This window comes from Lithobates pipiens, unplaced genomic scaffold (assembly GCF_037356315.1).
Source record: "Lithobates pipiens isolate NorthernLeopardFrog02 unplaced genomic scaffold, aLitPip1_a1.2 Scaffold_18, whole genome shotgun sequence".
NCBI classification, from domain to species: domain Eukaryota; kingdom Metazoa; phylum Chordata; class Amphibia; order Anura; family Ranidae; genus Lithobates; species Lithobates pipiens.
The window spans coordinates 191,638,354-191,656,595 of record NW_027507758.1 but is presented as its reverse complement, the minus strand read 5'-3'; the positions used below and the strand labels follow the sequence as shown (position 1 = coordinate 191,656,595).

The window sequence follows — 18,242 nt, the reverse complement described above, 5'->3', positions numbered from 1 at the left end:
TCCGTGTCGGTATTTTTCGTTCCGACACCGAGGAGAGAGGATCGGTGAGTTGCACCAACACGACACTTCACAGTAGAACATGCCAGGCACACTCACACCCCCCCGATCACCCCCCCCCAATTACCCCTGCCCCCCAGTCACAGTGACACCAATGTCATTTTTTTTTTTTTTTTGCATTGGTGTCATTTGTGACTGTAATAACTGTTAGGGCAGTTAGGGTTAGCCCCCTTTAGTTCTAATGTACCCCCCTAACCCCCCCAATAAAGGTTTAACCCCGTGATCACCCCCCGTCGCCAGTGTCACTAAGGCTGGGTTCACATTGCAGCGGTTTATGAGAACGAATGTGATTCGCACTGCAGTGCAAATCACATCCGATCTCTGTGCGATTCGAGTTCAGCCATACAGATAGTATGGCTGAATTCGCATCGCACCCGCCGCAAATTCGCACGGGACCCTTTTTTTGGCCCACAGCAGAATCGGATCGCATGGGTGTTCACACCATGCGATCCGAGTTTGCAGATCGCACTGCGATATGCGAACTGATCTGGGGGTGTCATTAACATTTCACTGACACTACCAGCAGTTCGCATAGGGCAGTGTGAACTGCCGCCGGGAGGCATGCGATGCGGGAACCCGCCGCGGATTCGTGGCGTTCCCGCATCGCTCCAGTGTGAACCCAGCCTAATAAGCGATCATTTTTCTGATCGCTGTATTAGTGTCACAGGTGACGCTAGTTAGGCAGGTAGGTATTTAGGTTCGCCGCAGCTTTTTATAGCGCCAGGGACCCCCATATACTACCGCATAAAGCCCCCTGATTGCCCCCTAGTTAACCCTTTCACCAGTGATCACCATATAACTGTTACAGGTGACGCTGGTTGGTTAGTTATTTTTTTATAGTTTCAGGGCACCCGCCATTTATTACCTAATAAAGGTTTAACCCCCTGATCACCCGGCGGGTGTCATTTGTGACTGTAATAACTGTTAGGGCAGTTAGGGTTAGCCCCCTTTAGTTCTAAGGTACCCCCCTAACCCCCCCAATAAAGGTTTAACCCCGTGATCACCCCCCGTCGCCAGTGTCACTAAGGCTGGGTTCACATTGCAGCGGTTTATGAGAAGGGATGTGATTCGCATCGCACTGCAGTGCAAATCACATCCGATCTCTGTGCGATTCGAGTTCAGCCATACAGATAGTATACAGATAGTATGGCTGAATTCGTGTCGCACCCGCCGCAAACTTGCACGGGACCCTTTTTTTGGTCCGCAGCAGAATCGGATCGCATGGGTGTTCACACCATGCGATCCGAGTTTGCAGATCGCACTGCGATATGCGAACTGATCTGGGGGTGTCATTAACATTTCACTGACACTCCCAGCAGTTCGCATAGGGCAGTGTGAACTGCCGCCGGGAGGCATGTGATGCGGGAACCCGCCGCGGATTCGTGGCGTTCCCGCATCGCTCCAGTGTGAACCCAGCCTAATAAGCGATCGTTTTTCTGATCGCTGTATTAGTGTCACAGGTGACGCTAGTTAGGCAGGTAGGTATTTAGGTTCGCCGCAGCTTTTTATAGCGCCAGGGACCCCCATATACTACCGCATAAAGCCCCCTGATTGCCCCCTAGTTAACCCTTTCACCAGTGATCACCATATAACTGTTACAGTTGACGCTGGTTGGTTAGTTATTTTTTTATAGTTTCAGGGCACCCGCCATTTATTACCTAGTCTCACTAGTGTACCCCTAAATTTAGGGGTGTCTACTTTCCAAAATGGGGTCATTTGGGGGGGGGGGTTTGTGCCATCTTGGCATTTTATGGCCTTCAAAACTGTAACGCCCTTAGAAAGCCTGAAGGCGGTGCTTGGTTTTCGGGGCCCCGTACGCGGCTAGGCTCCGAAAAAGTCCCACATATGTGGTATCCCCGTACTCAGGAGAAGCAGCAGAATTTATTTTGGGGTGTCATTTCACATATGCCCATGGCATGCGTGAGCAATATATCATTTAGTGACAACTTTGTGAAAAAAAAAAAAAAAGTTTGTAATTTTACGCAACTTGTGGCAAAATATAAAATATTCCATGGACTCAACATGCCTCTCAGCAAATAGCTTGGGGTGTCTACTTTCTAAAATGGGGTCATTTGTGGAGGTTTTGTGCCATCTTGGCATTTTATGGCCTTCAAAACTGTAATAGGTAGTGAGAAGTGAAATCAAAAATTTACGCCCTTAGAAAGCCTGAAGGCGGTGCTTGGTTTTCGGGGCCCCGTACGCGGCTAGGCTCCCAAAAAGTCCCACATATGTGGTATCCCCGTACTCAGGAGAAGCAGCAGAATTTATTTTGGGGTGTCATTTCACATATGCCCATAGCATGTGTGAGCAATATATCATTTAGTGACAACTTTGTGTAAAAAAAAAAAAAAAATTTTTTTTTTGTCATTATTCAATCGCTTGAGGCAAAAAAATAAAATATTCAATGGGCTCAACATGCCACTTATCAATTTCCTTAGGGGGTCTACTTTCCAAAATGGGGTCATTTGGGGGGGGGGTTGTACTGCCCTGCCATTTTAGCACCTCAAGAAATGAGATAGGCAGTCGTAAACTAAAAGCTGCGTAAATTCCAGAAAACGTACCTTAGTTTGTAGATGTGACAACTTTTGCGCAAACCAATAAATATACAATTATTGACTTTTTTTTTACCAAAGACATGTGGCTGAATACATTTTGGCCTAAATGTATGACTAAAATTGAGTTTATTGGATTTTTCTAATAACAAAAAGTAGAAAATATCATTTTTTTTTCAAAATTTGCGGTCTTTTTACGTTTATATCGCAAAAAATAAAAATTGCAGAGGCAATCAAATACCATCAAAAGAAAGCTCTATTTGTGGGAAGAAAAGGACGCAAATTTTGTTTGGGTACAACATTGCATGACCGCGCAATTACCAGTTAAAGCAGCGCAGTGCCAAATTGTAAAAAGACCTCTGGTCATTTACCAGCAAAATGGTCCGGTCTGAAAGTGGTTAATATTTGAAGTGAGTTTGTAATGCTTTAATTACCCGGCATTCATGTCTCTGCCTCTCCTGTGTTCGGTAAATCTCTCTTTTTCTCTTAATTTTCTCTTTCTCACCTCCCCTTTTCTTCCCTTTTTTTTTTTTCCTTTATGATGAACTAGATTGAAGGTTTGATCTCCGTAATTATCTATGTATAGAGAACTGTGCATAAGTTGTAATGATGCCTTATTTTATCAATAAAAAAGTTTCTGTTAAAAAAAAAATATATATATATATATATATATATATATATATATATATATATATATATATATATATATATATATATATATATTTTAAGCTGCATTCACACAATAGCACATTAACAAAACACTAAAAAAATGCATGTCATGCTTGAAATGCTATTTACAGTTAATGGCTCCCCAAACATGGCAATAAATGCTGCCCTATGCACAAAGCTTGACAATGCGCCAAAAACATGTGAAAACTCATACATGCCATGTGCAACATAGTGTGAAAGGGGCTTAGCGGCAATAGTTCCTCTTTAAAGTGCCTCTCACAAATCTTTGTGGACAAAAGTCTGACTCTTAACTATTATTTTTCTATACTTTGTAGGAATTTATTTGACCAACATTTTAAAAACAGAAGAAGGCAATCCGGATTTTCTGAAAAGGCATGGGAAGGAATTGGTGAACTTCAGCAAAAGGAGGAAAGTGGCTGAGATCACTGGTGAGATCCAGCAGTACCAGAACCAGCCTTACTGTTTACAAGTAGAAGCTGACATCCGTGTAAGTAGATTTCTTGTTGTGGTATATTGGGATAATGAAACACATAACTTTACACGGTTTTCCCCCGAGGCGTCGGCGGTAAAGCTATTACCGTTATTAGCATTTTTAACCCCCGCTAGCGGCCAAAATGGGTTAAAACCGCCTGCAAAACACAGCTGCAGTGACGCTTTGGCGATTCGGTGGCACTGCCCATTGATTTCAATGGCCAGTGGAGCTTTAGGAGTGGATTATACACCGCTCCTTCAGCGCTGCAAAGATGCTGCTTGCCGGACTTTTTTTTACTGTCCTGCAAGCGCACCGCTCCAGTGTGAAGGTCCTTGGCCTTTCACACTGGAGACATAGGAGAGGCTCTTTACAGGCGCTATGCAGGTGCTTTTTTTTTAGTGATGTAGGGAAACTGATCTGCCTACACCACTACTCAGTTAAGGGCTTTTAAACCAGTATACAAAGCTTCCAGTTGGGAACCACTGGAAATTGAGCCAAAAAATTGCCCTGTGGTGGTGGTACATGATCCCATTTAGCCAAATTTTCACTCTCTCATACCCTGTTCTGTTGAACAGGTTGCGACTCTATTCGAAGCTTGTTGCATATTCTATAGTCTTGCAAGCATCTTACCAGCCTCTGGTGGAAAATGTTTCAAAATATTTCAGAGACTACAGGAATTCTCTTTGAGGTTGGCAGCTTCTCAGTGCACCCTTGTTCTGTAGTGATAAATATAGTTTTAGCAGCACAGCTAATTATTGCAAGGCAATGGAAGAGTAATTTAGTGCCTAATCCATCATAAGCTATTGAGACTATCAAAACACATATCTATGAATATATGTTGGCTGGGAAAAGTGATTCCCTGTTGGCCTTCGATTATCAATGGAACTTGTGGAATACTTTGGCTTGGAGCACACTATGCATCTTGATTGATTTTCTAACGTGTATTGCTAAACAATACTTTCTTTCTTGTACATCACGAGACACAGAGACTCCGTAATTACTGATGGATTATAGGGTATCACTAGGTGATTGGACACTGGCACACCCTAGACAGGAAGTTCAATCCCCCATATAACCCCTCCCCTTACTGGAGCCAGTGTCTTAGGTGTTGGTCACAAGTATCTGCCAGAAGAGTATCAGAATTAGCGGCCCTCTCTTGTAAAGAGCCATATCTGATAATGCACAAAGATAGACGGGCGGCACAGTGGTGTAGTGGTTAGAACTCTCACCTAGCAATAAAAAGGTTTGCTGGTTCGTATCCCAACCATGTCCCTACCTGCCTGGAGTTTGCATGTTCTCCCTGTGCCTGCGTGGGTTTTCTCTGGGTACTCCTATTTCCTCCCACACTCCAAAGACATGCAGGTAGGTTAATTGGCTTCTGTCCAAAATTGGCCCTAGTATATGAATAGACCTTGGATTGTGGGCTCCTTGAGGGTAGGGAGTGTGCAATGTACAGGGATAGGGACAATTGTAGACACACGCAGGTTGAGCTGGATGGACTGGTGTCTTTATTCAACCTTACTAACTATGTAACTATAGAGTGGTGTTACACCCTCATCCTAGTTTCTACCTGCAGTGGTCTCAGGTTTTCATCTAAACCAAGATATTGTTCTGCCTTTCTTTTTTCCAAATCTCTGTTCTACGGAAGAGAAATCACTACATTCTTTGAATGTAGCGAGAGCAGTCAAAGCGTATCTGGAAGTGACTGCTCAGGTTTGCAAAACGTATGTTTTGTTTGTATTGCCAGAAGGTCCTAATAGCGGACAGGCAGTGTCGAAATCTACCATTGCTAAATGGATTCGACAAGTAATTGTTCACGCTTATGGTTTGAAGCAAAAAATTCTGCCTTTTCAGATCAAGGTGCACTCCACTAGGGCTATTAGTGCTTCTTGGGCAGTGCATCACCAGGCCTCCATGGCTCAAATCTGCAAGGCCGCAACCTGGTCATTAGTCCATACATTCACCAAATTTTATCAGGTGGATGTGAGAAGCCATGAGGATATCGCCTTTGGGCATAGTGTGCTGCAGGCAACAGTACAGGGTCCTCAGGTCTGATTACACCCTATGTTGTGTGCTTCCACTCCCCTCAGATAGCATTTCTCTGGGACATACCATCAGTAATTACTGAGGCTCTGTGTCCCGTGATGTACAAGAAAGAAAATAGGATTTTTATAACAGCTTACCTGTAAAATTATTTTCTTTTGAGGTACATCACGGGACACAGTGGTCCCTCCCCTCTTCTAATACGTATATTGCTTTGCTACAAAACTGAGGTACCTCCAGTAAGGGGAGGGGTTATATAGGGGATTGAACTTCCTGTCTAGGGTGTGTCAGTGTCCAATCACCTAGTGATGCCCTATAACCCATCAGTAATTACTGAGTCTCTGTGTCCCGTGATGTACGAGAAAGAAAAGGATTTTACAGGTAAGCCATTATAAAAATCCTATTTTCTTTATTTGTACTGCTTTGCCTAAAACCTTACCAGCCTATATAATTCATATATTGCCCTGCGTGGTACTCCCATACCTTATACTTTTCTGTATCCACATTTACTTTTTACACCTTAAGAATAATAAAAACGTATAGAGAAGAGATATATATATATATATATATATATATATATATATATTGTATTTACTTTAGCCTCTTGATGAAAATACACTATATTACCAAAAGTATGGGCCAACTCAGTATTGAACCCTACGGACTAAGACCGGGAAGCCATTAAAGTTCATGTGCGTGTAAAGGCATGCATGCATGTATGTAGGTTGGTCTCAGCCTGCTAAGGGGCTGTATTTTTTATCCTTTATTTTGTGCATCTGACTACCTATGCTTGTTCATATTTGTATTTCTGTGTTCCCGGGGAGGCACAATGGGCAACTTGGTATATGCCCGTGCTTCTAAGAGGTGGAAACCAAATAGAAGGTGAAGTTCCTCCCTTTGAAATATTCTGTCCAGCATTGTTCAGTTTAGCTTAGTTATCTAAAGGTGGTAGGACTTCTCTCCTAAAATCTCTGGATTTACTTGCCTTGCGGGCTTCTTCTGAAGAGAAACGGAAAGGGAGGTGCTGCTGTGCCCCAGAAGGGGCTAAGGGTTCCCCTTAATTCTTTGTTGATACCAGCTGACCCTTCTTTAAACTTTGTGCCTTTGCTGTTTTTTAGTGCGGTAAAAATGTAGCCATTATCTCACTCTGTGTTAACCTTGGTATCGCTGCTCCAGTACCATTGCAGGAACTCAACCTTCCCTAGGAAACTTCACCTCCAGCATTGCTTAAAAGAACCTTTCTTGCTTAGCTTGCTTCTTGTGGGCACTTTTCTGGCTGCACCCCAAGTGAGCAGAACATCTGAAGATCACCACTTCACTTTGGGAATGTCTAGAAACACATCTTCATCAACACAAAAAATAAAAAACAAATAGATCTCCACACACTCACAAGTTAAACTACAATAATTGTATTGCCTTAAAAGAGCTACATGCATAAAAAAAAAACACCAATATCTATATCCCCATATATGTTAGACCAGAGGGGAGGGCCCCCAAAAATGAAAGGAAGCATTTTTCAAGTACTCCAAAGGCTAACAAGTTGTTCAGTTCTCAAGTGCGAAGCAATGGTACTAATTTCCTACTTCATTATAAATAGGAGACTATTCCCACAGCCTGCAGGTAATTCTCATGATTTGTCATTCGTACACACATGTTACTTTATGATAGCTTCACAATCACTGGTTTATGCAATTTTTCACAATATTAGATCGAGAACAATCTGTCAATGCATAGCCAATCATCTCCAAATGCCAACTAAGTGATAGTTGTCCTCAATATTTCAATATACATCTGTATATATGATATTGCCATTTTTGTTCATTTTATGTACATATAGTTTTTGGTTTAGATAAACCTATATATGGTTGAGTCCTGCTAATTGCTTACCAAATAATTTTGGTTGAGAAGCCACCCTATTAGATGTATTTATATCCCATCCCTTAAATATATTGATCAAATGATTTCCTTGCTCACCAATAGCACTGTGATCATTTATATTATACAGCAAGGATACGAACATCCCCAGTTTTGCCAACCTTTTCTTTTTTCATCTTTATGTTGGTTCATCCAACATATTTCCCTCCCTCTGGTTTTTATTTTAATGGTATGATGCCCTCTATAGATATGTCTGTTGTTTAGGTGTGTGGGGGTTGTCAATAATGGCACTTTGTATTGATAGTGGGATGAAACAAGAGATTAGGGCAGTATTTAGTAGAGGCGAACAAAATGCCCCTAAACATCAACATGAGTTTAGACAATTTTTTAGGAAACACAGCAACTTGACTATTAAACATTTAAAAAGAAAATGGAATATAATTGAATTAGAGGCATATATTGAAGCTGAAATTATACCACGAGGATTAACCACTTCAATACCCAGCCATAGTCGAATGACACCCACAGATGGGATCTCCCATCCTGGGTGGGCATCATATGACGTCCTCGGCAGGAGTACCTGTACATCAGGAGTACCTGCCACCAGAGTACCTGCCACCAGAGTACATACAGCCACTATGTCCGGAAAGGTGTACACCCCAGAAGAGGCATACCAAATACTCAGTCTGACTGATCAGAGCAACGGGGAGTTCTCACCGCTCAGTTTTGATTCCAATTCTGGTTCGGAAAGGCAAGCCCCTCAAAGGCAGCACATCAGGTTTAGAATCAGAGAAGGACCCCAGGAGGAGAGGCCCAGTGCACGCCAAAGAATTAGGGCCAAAACCCAGCTTCCAGATGCCTTGGCAAACCCATTGTGGCTGCCTTCTATCACAGGGTCAGCCACAGCCAGGTGTACAGGTCAACACTGCAGGTTTTTTCCAAATGTTTTTCTTTTAATTTATTTTTTCCCTGACAAATAAGTTAAAGGCATCGTGGACCAAACCAATCTTTGCCCAACAATTCATTGCAACCAACCCCAGCTCCAACTATGGCCATCTTTTTGAATGGAGACCCCTAACAACGGGGGCTCTGAAATTGTTTTTAGGCCTAACACTCAACATGGGGCTTACAGAACAAAATGAAATGCATAAGTATTGGTCGACCAAACCCATCCACCATATGCCAATTTTTTCATCGGCCATGTCCAGGTCCTGATACGAAATTATAATGTGCTTCCTGCATTTCAGTGACAACTCACAGTGCACCCCCCGCCCCCCCCCCCCCCCCCCCAAAATCACCCAAGCTTTGATAAACTTTTTCAAATTCAGCCCCTAATAAAAAAAAAATTTCAAAGAAGTTTGCCGAACTTTATGTCCCTGACAAAAATATATCTGTGGATGAATCCCTGGTGCATTTCACAGGCCAGCTGGGAATCAAGCAATATATCCCCAGTAAAAGAGCGAGGTAGGCTCAAAGCTCAAGAAGCTCTGTGAAAGCGACACTGGTTATGTGTACTCATTCTGCGTGTACGAAGGCAAAGATTCCCAGCTCCAGCCCCCTGAGTGTCCGTCGTACATGCGAATAAGTAGAAAAATTATTTGGGAGTTGGCATTCCCACTCTTCTAAAAGGGGTGTTATATTTACATGGACAATTATTACACCGGTTTGCCCCTTCTCTGCTACCTATACCTAAAAAAAACAAAAACATTGGCCTTTGGTACAAGGAAAAACAAAGGGCTTCCCACAGCATCTTGTCACTACAACCATTCAAAGTGGGGAATTGACAAGCTTGAGGAACGAAGAAGTGTTGGCTGTGAAGTGGAGGGATAGAAAAGATGTATACATCATGTCCACCATCTACGATGACACCTTGGTGGAACTTCGCAGAAGACGCGGTCCCGTTCGCAAGCCTTCCTGTAGCAATAAGTACAATAAATTCATGGGGGGAGGTGGATTTAAATGATCAAATGTTGCAGCCCTATCTTTCAACAAAAATAAATAAATCCCTCTTCTGGTACAAAAAATTTGCAATTTACTTTTCATTTGGCCCTTTTAAATTCTTTCATCATCTACCAAAAATAAACGGAAACACCCACCTTCATAAAGTTTATTGAAGACATTGTCACTGCCCTGATCTGCCAACAAGTATCCCCCCAGAAAGCATTCGCTCCGATTGTGTCAGCAGACTACATGAGTGCCATTTTCCAGACCATATTCTACTAACAGGATCCGGAAGACGATGCCAAAAAAAAATGTTGGGTGTGCACCAAAAGAGGAATTAGGAAAGACACCAGCTTCCATTGTCCCGACTGTCCCTCCCAACTTGGCCTTTGCATCGGAGAATGCTTCAAGCGATATCACACTCTCGAAAACTATTAGCCCATATTTCTAATACTGCCATTTCCCCATTTTCAATTTCTCTCCTGAATATTTTCCTGCCTCAACCAACCATATCATTGTCTTCCATGTGAACTGACCCAGGCCTGTTCCTCAACTATGCCTCTGCCTACCAACTGCATTGTTTATCCGCCATGTTTCTGCCTTTCACGTGAAATCACCCTGGACTGTATCGACTAAGCCTCTACCTACCGTCTATTTCTGCCTTTTATCTGCACTGACTTCGGCCTGTTGACCATGTTTTTGCCTACTCCTTGGATTGATCTTTCACCCTGCTACACAGGGGTCTCACATATGTGAGGGGCTCCAGCATAGTGTTCGGAGTTCAGAAAAACTGTTTTTGGTTTTCTGTGTTCCCAGAACAGGGTCTGGTTGTCCGGAGGCTTCAAATCGATTTGGATGGGAGAAGCCTCTACCCCGTCCCCATTCTTTCCTGACCTATGCCCTAAGCTTTATGGTCCTGCTTGCTCCATGGACATACTCTGGCTGTGCTGACCATACCTCTGCCTGCTGCATGTACTAACTATGGACAGTATTCCTGCTTGCTGCATGGGCAATCCTTTGATCCTTTTGCGGCTGCTGACCACATCCATGCTTGCTATCTGGACCAATGCTTTGGCTGTGCTGACAACCTCTCTACCTGTACTGACTATTCCTGCCTGCTGCCTGTTTTGCTGTCGCAATCCATGTTGCTGCCTGGGCCAATGCTCTCCTCTGTGGACCACTGCACTACTAAAACCGCAGGTAATCTTTTCTTTACTCTTTGCTCAGCAGAATGTATTTTGGTTTGTAATTGGTATGTACAGTACATGCTGTGTGTTAGAAATTATGAAGGGCCTTCGACAATGTGATAGGTTGGCAGGAATTTATGTGTATAATTTATGCTCCTAGATCACCTGACAGTGCTACTTGGATGTTGGGCCTCTGTATGTGGCCAGGCTGTGTAAAAGTCTCACACGTGGTATTGCCATACTCCGGAGGAGTAGCAGAATGTATTTTGTGGTGTCCTTTTTGCTATGCACATGCTATGTGTTGGAAATATCTTATAAATGGACAACTTTGTATAAAAAAAAGTGTTTATTTTTTTTTCCACATTTTCCAAAAACTTCTGGAAAAAAAAAAAGAACCGTTCAAAAGACTCATTATGCCTCATAGATTATACGTTGGGGTGTTATCTTTCCAAAATGGGGTCATTTTTTGGGCGTTTCCATTGTCCTTGTGTTCCAAGGTCTTCAAAACTGTAATAGGTGGTTGAGAAAGATGCAGATACCCGTTTTCTACATATTCGTTTCATACTTTCTTTATACTATGTTGGAGTGCATATTACTCTGTGGACCCAGGTTACCTGCATATAAGCATCTAATGAAATACATGTAAATTCCCTTCTCTCTGTCTGAGATAGGGGATTGTTGATGGCATGTATATGTGATTGACTGTCTGTCGTCATTGGTCCTTGCATGGGCATTGTTTGGTCTCTTTCTAATAGCTAAGTGCAATGGTGGAGACGTCCGCTATCTGACTTGAACAGACCGGGATATTTAATGGTGGACTCGTGTTTATCCTGGGAGTGGCCTGTGGTGGATGGAGCCGATAGATTTGATTGCTCAGTGTCTGAAATAGTTCCACCCAATTCGAACAGATCGGCACATGTTTTGGTAGACTCAGATGTAATCTGAGTTTGTAGGATCTGTGCCCGAAATGCTGGACATGCTTAATTGGATGTTAAGTACGTTGAGTAGGATGTCAATGGGACATGATGGAATGTGCTTGTGGGATCACCTGGGTACAGGTGATCTCAATGGGGGATTTGGGGCTTTAATTGAAACCTAAAAAGTCCATAAATAAGCCAATTATTGTATGGGGTCTTTTCAGGATTGTGTGGAGGATAGCGATTAGGGACTAACGTTGGTTTATAGCCAAGGATCCCATTACTGTTGAGCACATATGAGAAGACAATATGGTATGAAAGCCCTATAGGATAATCTAGTCAAAGCCCCTACGTTAGAGTGATGCTGCCACACAGCATTTAAATGCAGATATAGACTGTCATTTGATGACATTTATTATAATTTTTGTTTGTGCAGGGCAGCACGCTACTATGTTTTTAAGCTTGAAACTTTATAGTAAATCCACACCCGGGGTTAAGTAACAAAAGGGTTAGTAACACCTGGTACTCATCTTAGATAATTAGGAGCGGTTTGTGGTTTTGTATTTAATGGGTGACAGCTGACTACTCCCTTAGTTCTGATGAAGTTACGGCCCCTCGGAATGAAACATGTAAACTTTACGCTGGGACAAGCACCCCCATTTCTCTACCTACCGTAGTTTAACCTTATTGACATTCAGGACTTAATGACTGCAATCACGATGCAGGTCATTGTAAACATCGGCTATACAAAAAATTCCCACAGTAGAACTACAAAACGCCCTTTTTCGATTGCAAAATACTGTGCTAATAGAAGGAAAAACAAGGAAACAACCAACGGAAAAGGAACTGTTTGTTGGACATTTAATCAATTGGATACATGTATTCAGATCGATCCCGATTCAACCTTTGAGTGATCTCTGTATAATCAACAGATCCTTGAGCAACCCACACTATTAGCTGCACACTTAGCATTACAAGCTGGAAATGTGGTGATATGTATGATCCTGGGAATAAGGGGTCTTTACCTGGTTTTAGGAGAAGGACTATATTAGCTCTGGTCATGGAGTCAGGCAGGCTTTGGCATTCCCTCGCAAAGTTAAGTACTTTTAGCATGCGAGGCAGGATGACCCCCCCCCCCCATATTGTTTAAAGATTTCCATGGGAAGGCCATTGTCCCCAGGGGCTTTTGAATTCGGGAAGAGGCTAAGAGCCTCTTATAGTTCCTCCACTTTTATTGGGGAGTCTAGAAGCGCACGTTGAGAATCCGACAGTCCAGGCAGTCCAATTCCCTTAAGTCAGTGTTCGAATAGCTCACCCTGGCTCTATAAAATACAACCTCACCAGTTCCTTCATAATAAGGGTAGGGGTGTTTACTAGTCTTCCTCCCTCGGTGCGCAGTCCCCCGATGGATGGAGACATCTGGGAGGCCTTGGCTATTTTTGCCAAGAGACGGCCTGTCTGCTCGCCCTCCTCATAAAAGGCCTGTTTATGAAAAAATCTTTTTCTATCTGCTGCCTCTCCTGTAATCCTATCAACCGCCTCTTGTGCAGCCATCCATACTTCCCTGGCCGTGTCAGAGGGGTCTGCAATATATTCTGCCTCTAGCCGGCTTGCCAACTGTTCCATCTGATCCTTAATAGCATGTGTTTTAGATTTAATGCCTGAGACCTCAGTGATCAAGATCCCCCTGAGCAAAGCTTTAAACGTCTCCCATGTTAACCCTGGATCAGGATGATCCCCATGACGTCTCCAAAACTCAGAGGTCTCAGCCAGTACCCATTCATGGGAGGGAAATATGTTGAGTCAAAACGCATTGAGTTTCCATGGTGCCCTAGGCAAATCAGCAACTGGCTTGGCAGCCAAGGAAACCAATAAGGGGGAATGGTCTGACAGCCCCCTTAGCAGGTATCTAATGTCCTCCAATAGATGTGCCATTTGGGGTGTAGTCTTAGAGAAGCAGGAGAATTGTTTCTGCAGTGGGTTATGACTGTGCCACGGATCAGTCCAACCAAACTCCTCCGGGAATTTCCACAATTTCGATCGAGCTCTTGTGTGGGAAGTCACCGGAGGCGGGTGCTTATCCAGAATTGGATCCATGTAGCAGTTTAGGTCTCCCACAATAATAAAGGGAACATCTGGGTGGCTCAACTGATACGTCAACAATAACCTTAGTACCTCTGTATTAAAAGGTGGTGGCACATATATGGCAGCAAGTATGCATTTCAATTGGTGGATTTTGCACAGTAGTATCACATAACGCCCCTCATCATCTATCAATTTATCATTTGAAAATCTAGGGTGCAATGCATCATTCCGCTTACACCCCTGGAATAAGAGGTGTGAGTGAAATGATATGCCCAACCCACCCAGGAGTATTCCAGACATGAATCCGTCTCCTGTATCAAGTGGGTCTCCTGCAATGCATAATGTTCCAAGAAAGCAAAGGAACAGTACACATTTGTAGATATTCTCATGGGAAATGTAGGATAAGACATCTTGTGTACCTTAGGGAAAGCTGCAGGGCCCTGTGTGTGTGCCTCTTCCTCTGGCTGGGTATGGAATACTGCAGGGGTAGTAAGCATGGGCTGCCAGACCCGTTAGCGTCTGGCCATAATAGAAGCTGTCTCTTGGGGGTCTTTTCCTGTCCCGTTGGGAGTCTTAGGGTGCTTACCCTCTTCCTTTGTCTTCTCAATGCCTCGAGCACGCTGTGAGAGAGGAGCCGCAGCGCCATGTTGGAAGTCCGACGTTCCGGCCTCCGCATGTTTTTGGGTCTGCATGGCCCTTTTGAGACTTGTTGGTAGTATCGGGCACAACAGGGAGGATTCCTGTGCAGAATTGACCCCGATTCCGGGCGTTATATCGTGCTGGGAAGAGGTTCGTTGGAGGATCAGTGCGGGATCTCCGTGAGGCACATTCTCTCGCATGCTGCTCTTGGCCACGCCCCCAATTATTGTAGTTTAACTCATATTGGTGTGCGGAGATCTATTTGTTTTTTTATTTTTTTGTGTTCATTTTTGACCACACGCCCCGAAATCCGTTCGGTGAGTGCTACTATCTTTAATAAGCGAGATTCCCATTTTTGTTCATTTTATGGAAACTCCTCTTCCCCTGCATCTCCCTCATGGCCAATACTTTACAATCTTTTCTTTTCCGTTCTGCCAGTCCTGCCCTTTAGTTACCAAAGAAAAGCAAACTGTTTGGAATGAATCACCAGGACCCCACTTGACAGATATTCTTACCCCATAGCTACTCTACTCTGAAATGACAACCTAGAATATGAAGGGTCCATTAAAGTTTCTGAGTAAAGTTTTGCTCTCTCCAATTTAACACTGCTTTTTGCAGGGGTAAGCAACCTTAAAGATCACCAGGTACAGTGTTGCCCAGTGTGCCTTCTCACACCTGATTTAAACTTCTCATTGCCGTACTACCATGTCGCAATCGCATGCAGTGCACGGCAATCATGGGTTTAGATCAGGTGGTGAGGAGGCAACATATCCCGTCCTCACCACCTGTCAAACACACCCAGATTGCTTTTCAGAGGAGCAGTAATGCCTGCTGCACTTGTTAATGAGCCCTTAGTTGCATTCGGCAACAGCACCCTTAGGGTCTGTGGTTGAGTTTACCACCCCCAATCCCTACCCCCCCTTAGCTTTTGAGGCAGCAGTTAAAGGTGTCCACATCCCGCAGCAGGAATTAAACACCCTGTTGCTTTTGGTGAGTGCTACCGCTGGCCTATCGTGACCCATTCAAATAGGGCCACTCTGCAAGCGCCCCGCAACTGCATGCTTCTGTGGGATCCAAGGGGTTAAAGCAGGTGGTGATAAAGCGACACAACTCTGCCTGATTTAACCGCTTGTTTGCTGTACTGCACAAGGTTGCAGGGCACTTGAGAGTGGCCTCATTCATTTGAATGGGTCATACTTGGGTGGTAAAAACCCATCCTATGCTGCTCTTGCTCCCTAACGCAGCTCCAACTTTACAGGTAGTCCCTCTGCATTGCACTCGGTTTGATGCTCTGGGTTGGCAGGTTAGCAAGCCCAGATTGTGATCTACCTATTACCTGGCCATGATCTACTGGTAGATAAAGCAGGAGGTAGCATATCTTACACTAGAATAAAGGTAAGTTGCCATCCAGAAGCTGGCTGACGTTATAAGCCAATCATTCTTTCTGCGTGTGGCGACTGCTGGCCAATTTTTGACTGAAATGTGATGTGAAGCTTGCAAGACCCCTTCAGCATCACATATGTCAAAGTCCACTTAAGATTTTTTTTTTCTGGAACACTCAGGTGTGGCAATTGCAAACAGTTCATATTCACAGCAACTACTCCCATTCTGGACTGGTTTTTGGCTTAACTTTGGGTGTAGTAAAAGTGATCAGGATGTATTTTCAGCTTCACTGTTCCTTTCTGCAAAGTCAGATTTACTGTTTGTCATACCTGATGGCCCCTGTAAGATTTCTTCTGCAACCATTTTGACTATCTCAGAATATATTCACTTGGGAATTTCTCAGGTGTATGGTTATAGTGCTTCTCCTGCCATTGTTTACTGTATTTGAGTAGTCCTAATATCCTTGACTGTCTGACACCAAGCCTTTTTTTTCCAAGGTATGCATTTCTAACCCCCAGTCCTTGGTTCTCTCATTTATTGGGTGGATGCGGAAACAGTTTTTGCTGCAAGGTCTGCAAAGTATGGATCTCTAAGCATTTGGTGATTGCCAGTGAAGCTTACACTATTACTCTTCTATTATTCTGTCTTTGGATATTCCAGTGGTCTACTGTCTCCCCTAATGAATGCTGACATTCATTAGGAGATTTTGGCACTAAACTTACAATTCTTCTCTTCTGTAGATCATTGAGGAACTCTGATCCTGCCCATTGAGTTATTTTTGGATTTATCAGGCCTGTTGTAATTTAGTATGTGAATGTTCAACTACAAGTTAAAATGGGAAAATTGCCCAACCCTTCTCCCTAGCTCCTCTCTCCTCCCTAACTCTCGTTCTGCATCTACTAGGGACCGTTCCGCCTGCTCGACTACCCGCGACCAGGTTTTTCGATATCTGGAGATATGCTGGGACAGATGTAGGCAGGCATGGGACTTGAATGAATCCCACATTATCTTGAATGGCTCTGTATTTCTATTGTTTCGAAAGTAGAACTCCTGACCTGCTACCTCCAAACCCAGGACCACCTTCAACCAAAAGGGGTTTGGCTTCCAATTGTAGGATATTGGGGGTGAGTCAAGCCTAAGCTCGATCCAATAAGAGGCATGATCGGAGATGACAAGGGGATTGAATCCAACGTTGCCCAGTCTGGAAAGAAGGGTGCGGGACACTAATATGTAGTCAATGCGGGACATAGTGTTGTGCGTTGTTGAAAAACATGAATATTGTCTACCTAGGGGTTTCGATGTCGCCACATGTCCACCGGGTCAAGATCCAATAGGAGTTTGCCAAACCTGGTGTGCGAATATCTGGGGGGGTCGGGGGAGACATCGTCAGTCGGTCCAGGTCTTTATTAATTACATTATTGAAGTCCCCTAGCCACACCGCAGGAACAGTGGGGAATTGAGACATAAATGCCAACCCATCCATTAGGACCGCAAATTGAAAGGGTGGGGGTATATAAATAGCCAGGATTAAGAGTTCCAGTCCATTTACCTTCACATGTAAGAATAGGTACCTGCCCTGGGGGTCAGATTTAATCAGCAGTGGGGTAAATCGTGTCATCTTGGCCACCATCATGGCCACCCCCCTAGAGTTGTTAGTGTGTGGGGCCTGGTATACCCACCCTACCCATGGTCTCTTGAGTATCATCATAAGTTGTCCCATCAGGTGGGTCTCCACCAGTACCATCTGCCTTTTGCGCTTTTAAATAGGAGAGGACCGCACCGCGCTTTGGTTTTGCTCTAATTCCCCTGACATTCCACATGATGCATTTCAAATTGAGCATATCTGTGGGCATGCATATCAGTTTCCCCAGTCCCCTCACCCCACACGCGGCCACCAAAAGCCACCCCAACTAAGGGGGAGGCCCGCAGCACTGCCCGCGGGACGCGCAGGGACCAAGGAATACACACCACTATCCACACCAGGTAGTTCATCCCCACTCTTCAGCATACAAATACTCTGCATATTACAGTACACCCATGTCCACCATTTACTGTTATTGCCTTGCTGCATAAAACTCCAACACTTTAAAATAATAAACCAAACGTTAAACATAACCAGAAACTGTATTAACACACTGGTCTGGCCCGGCCTCATGGCGTAGCAAAACAAACACTGCCACAGCGCTCCAGGGTCAGACAGAACAGGGAAACCTTCTTTGGAGTATTGGCTACAGTCCTTATTGAGGCCAAACAGGCCTATGAAGGCCCATAAAACTAGCGGGGCGATTACTCTCTGTAGGTCGGACAACTCTGTGAGGAAAGCGCCACCAGGGTTTAGGCACCTAGGATAATCAGTTTGAGGGGTAAAGCAGGATAGAAGGTGATAGGCATTTGTCCCGTT

At 44.0% G+C, this 18,242-nt stretch overlaps 1 protein-coding gene across 1 annotated transcript in view; it reads left to right on the top strand.

Annotated features, from left to right (window-relative positions):
• The window catches only part of SOS1 (SOS Ras/Rac guanine nucleotide exchange factor 1), a 415,017-nt gene that overhangs the window by 329,128 nt on the left and 67,647 nt on the right, over nt 1–18,242 (top strand). Inside the window, exon 18 of the mRNA XM_077486479.1 lies at nt 3,614–3,786. Coding sequence (XP_077342605.1) covers nt 3,614–3,786 — 173 coding nt within the window. The remainder of the gene's footprint in view (nt 1–3,613; nt 3,787–18,242) is intronic.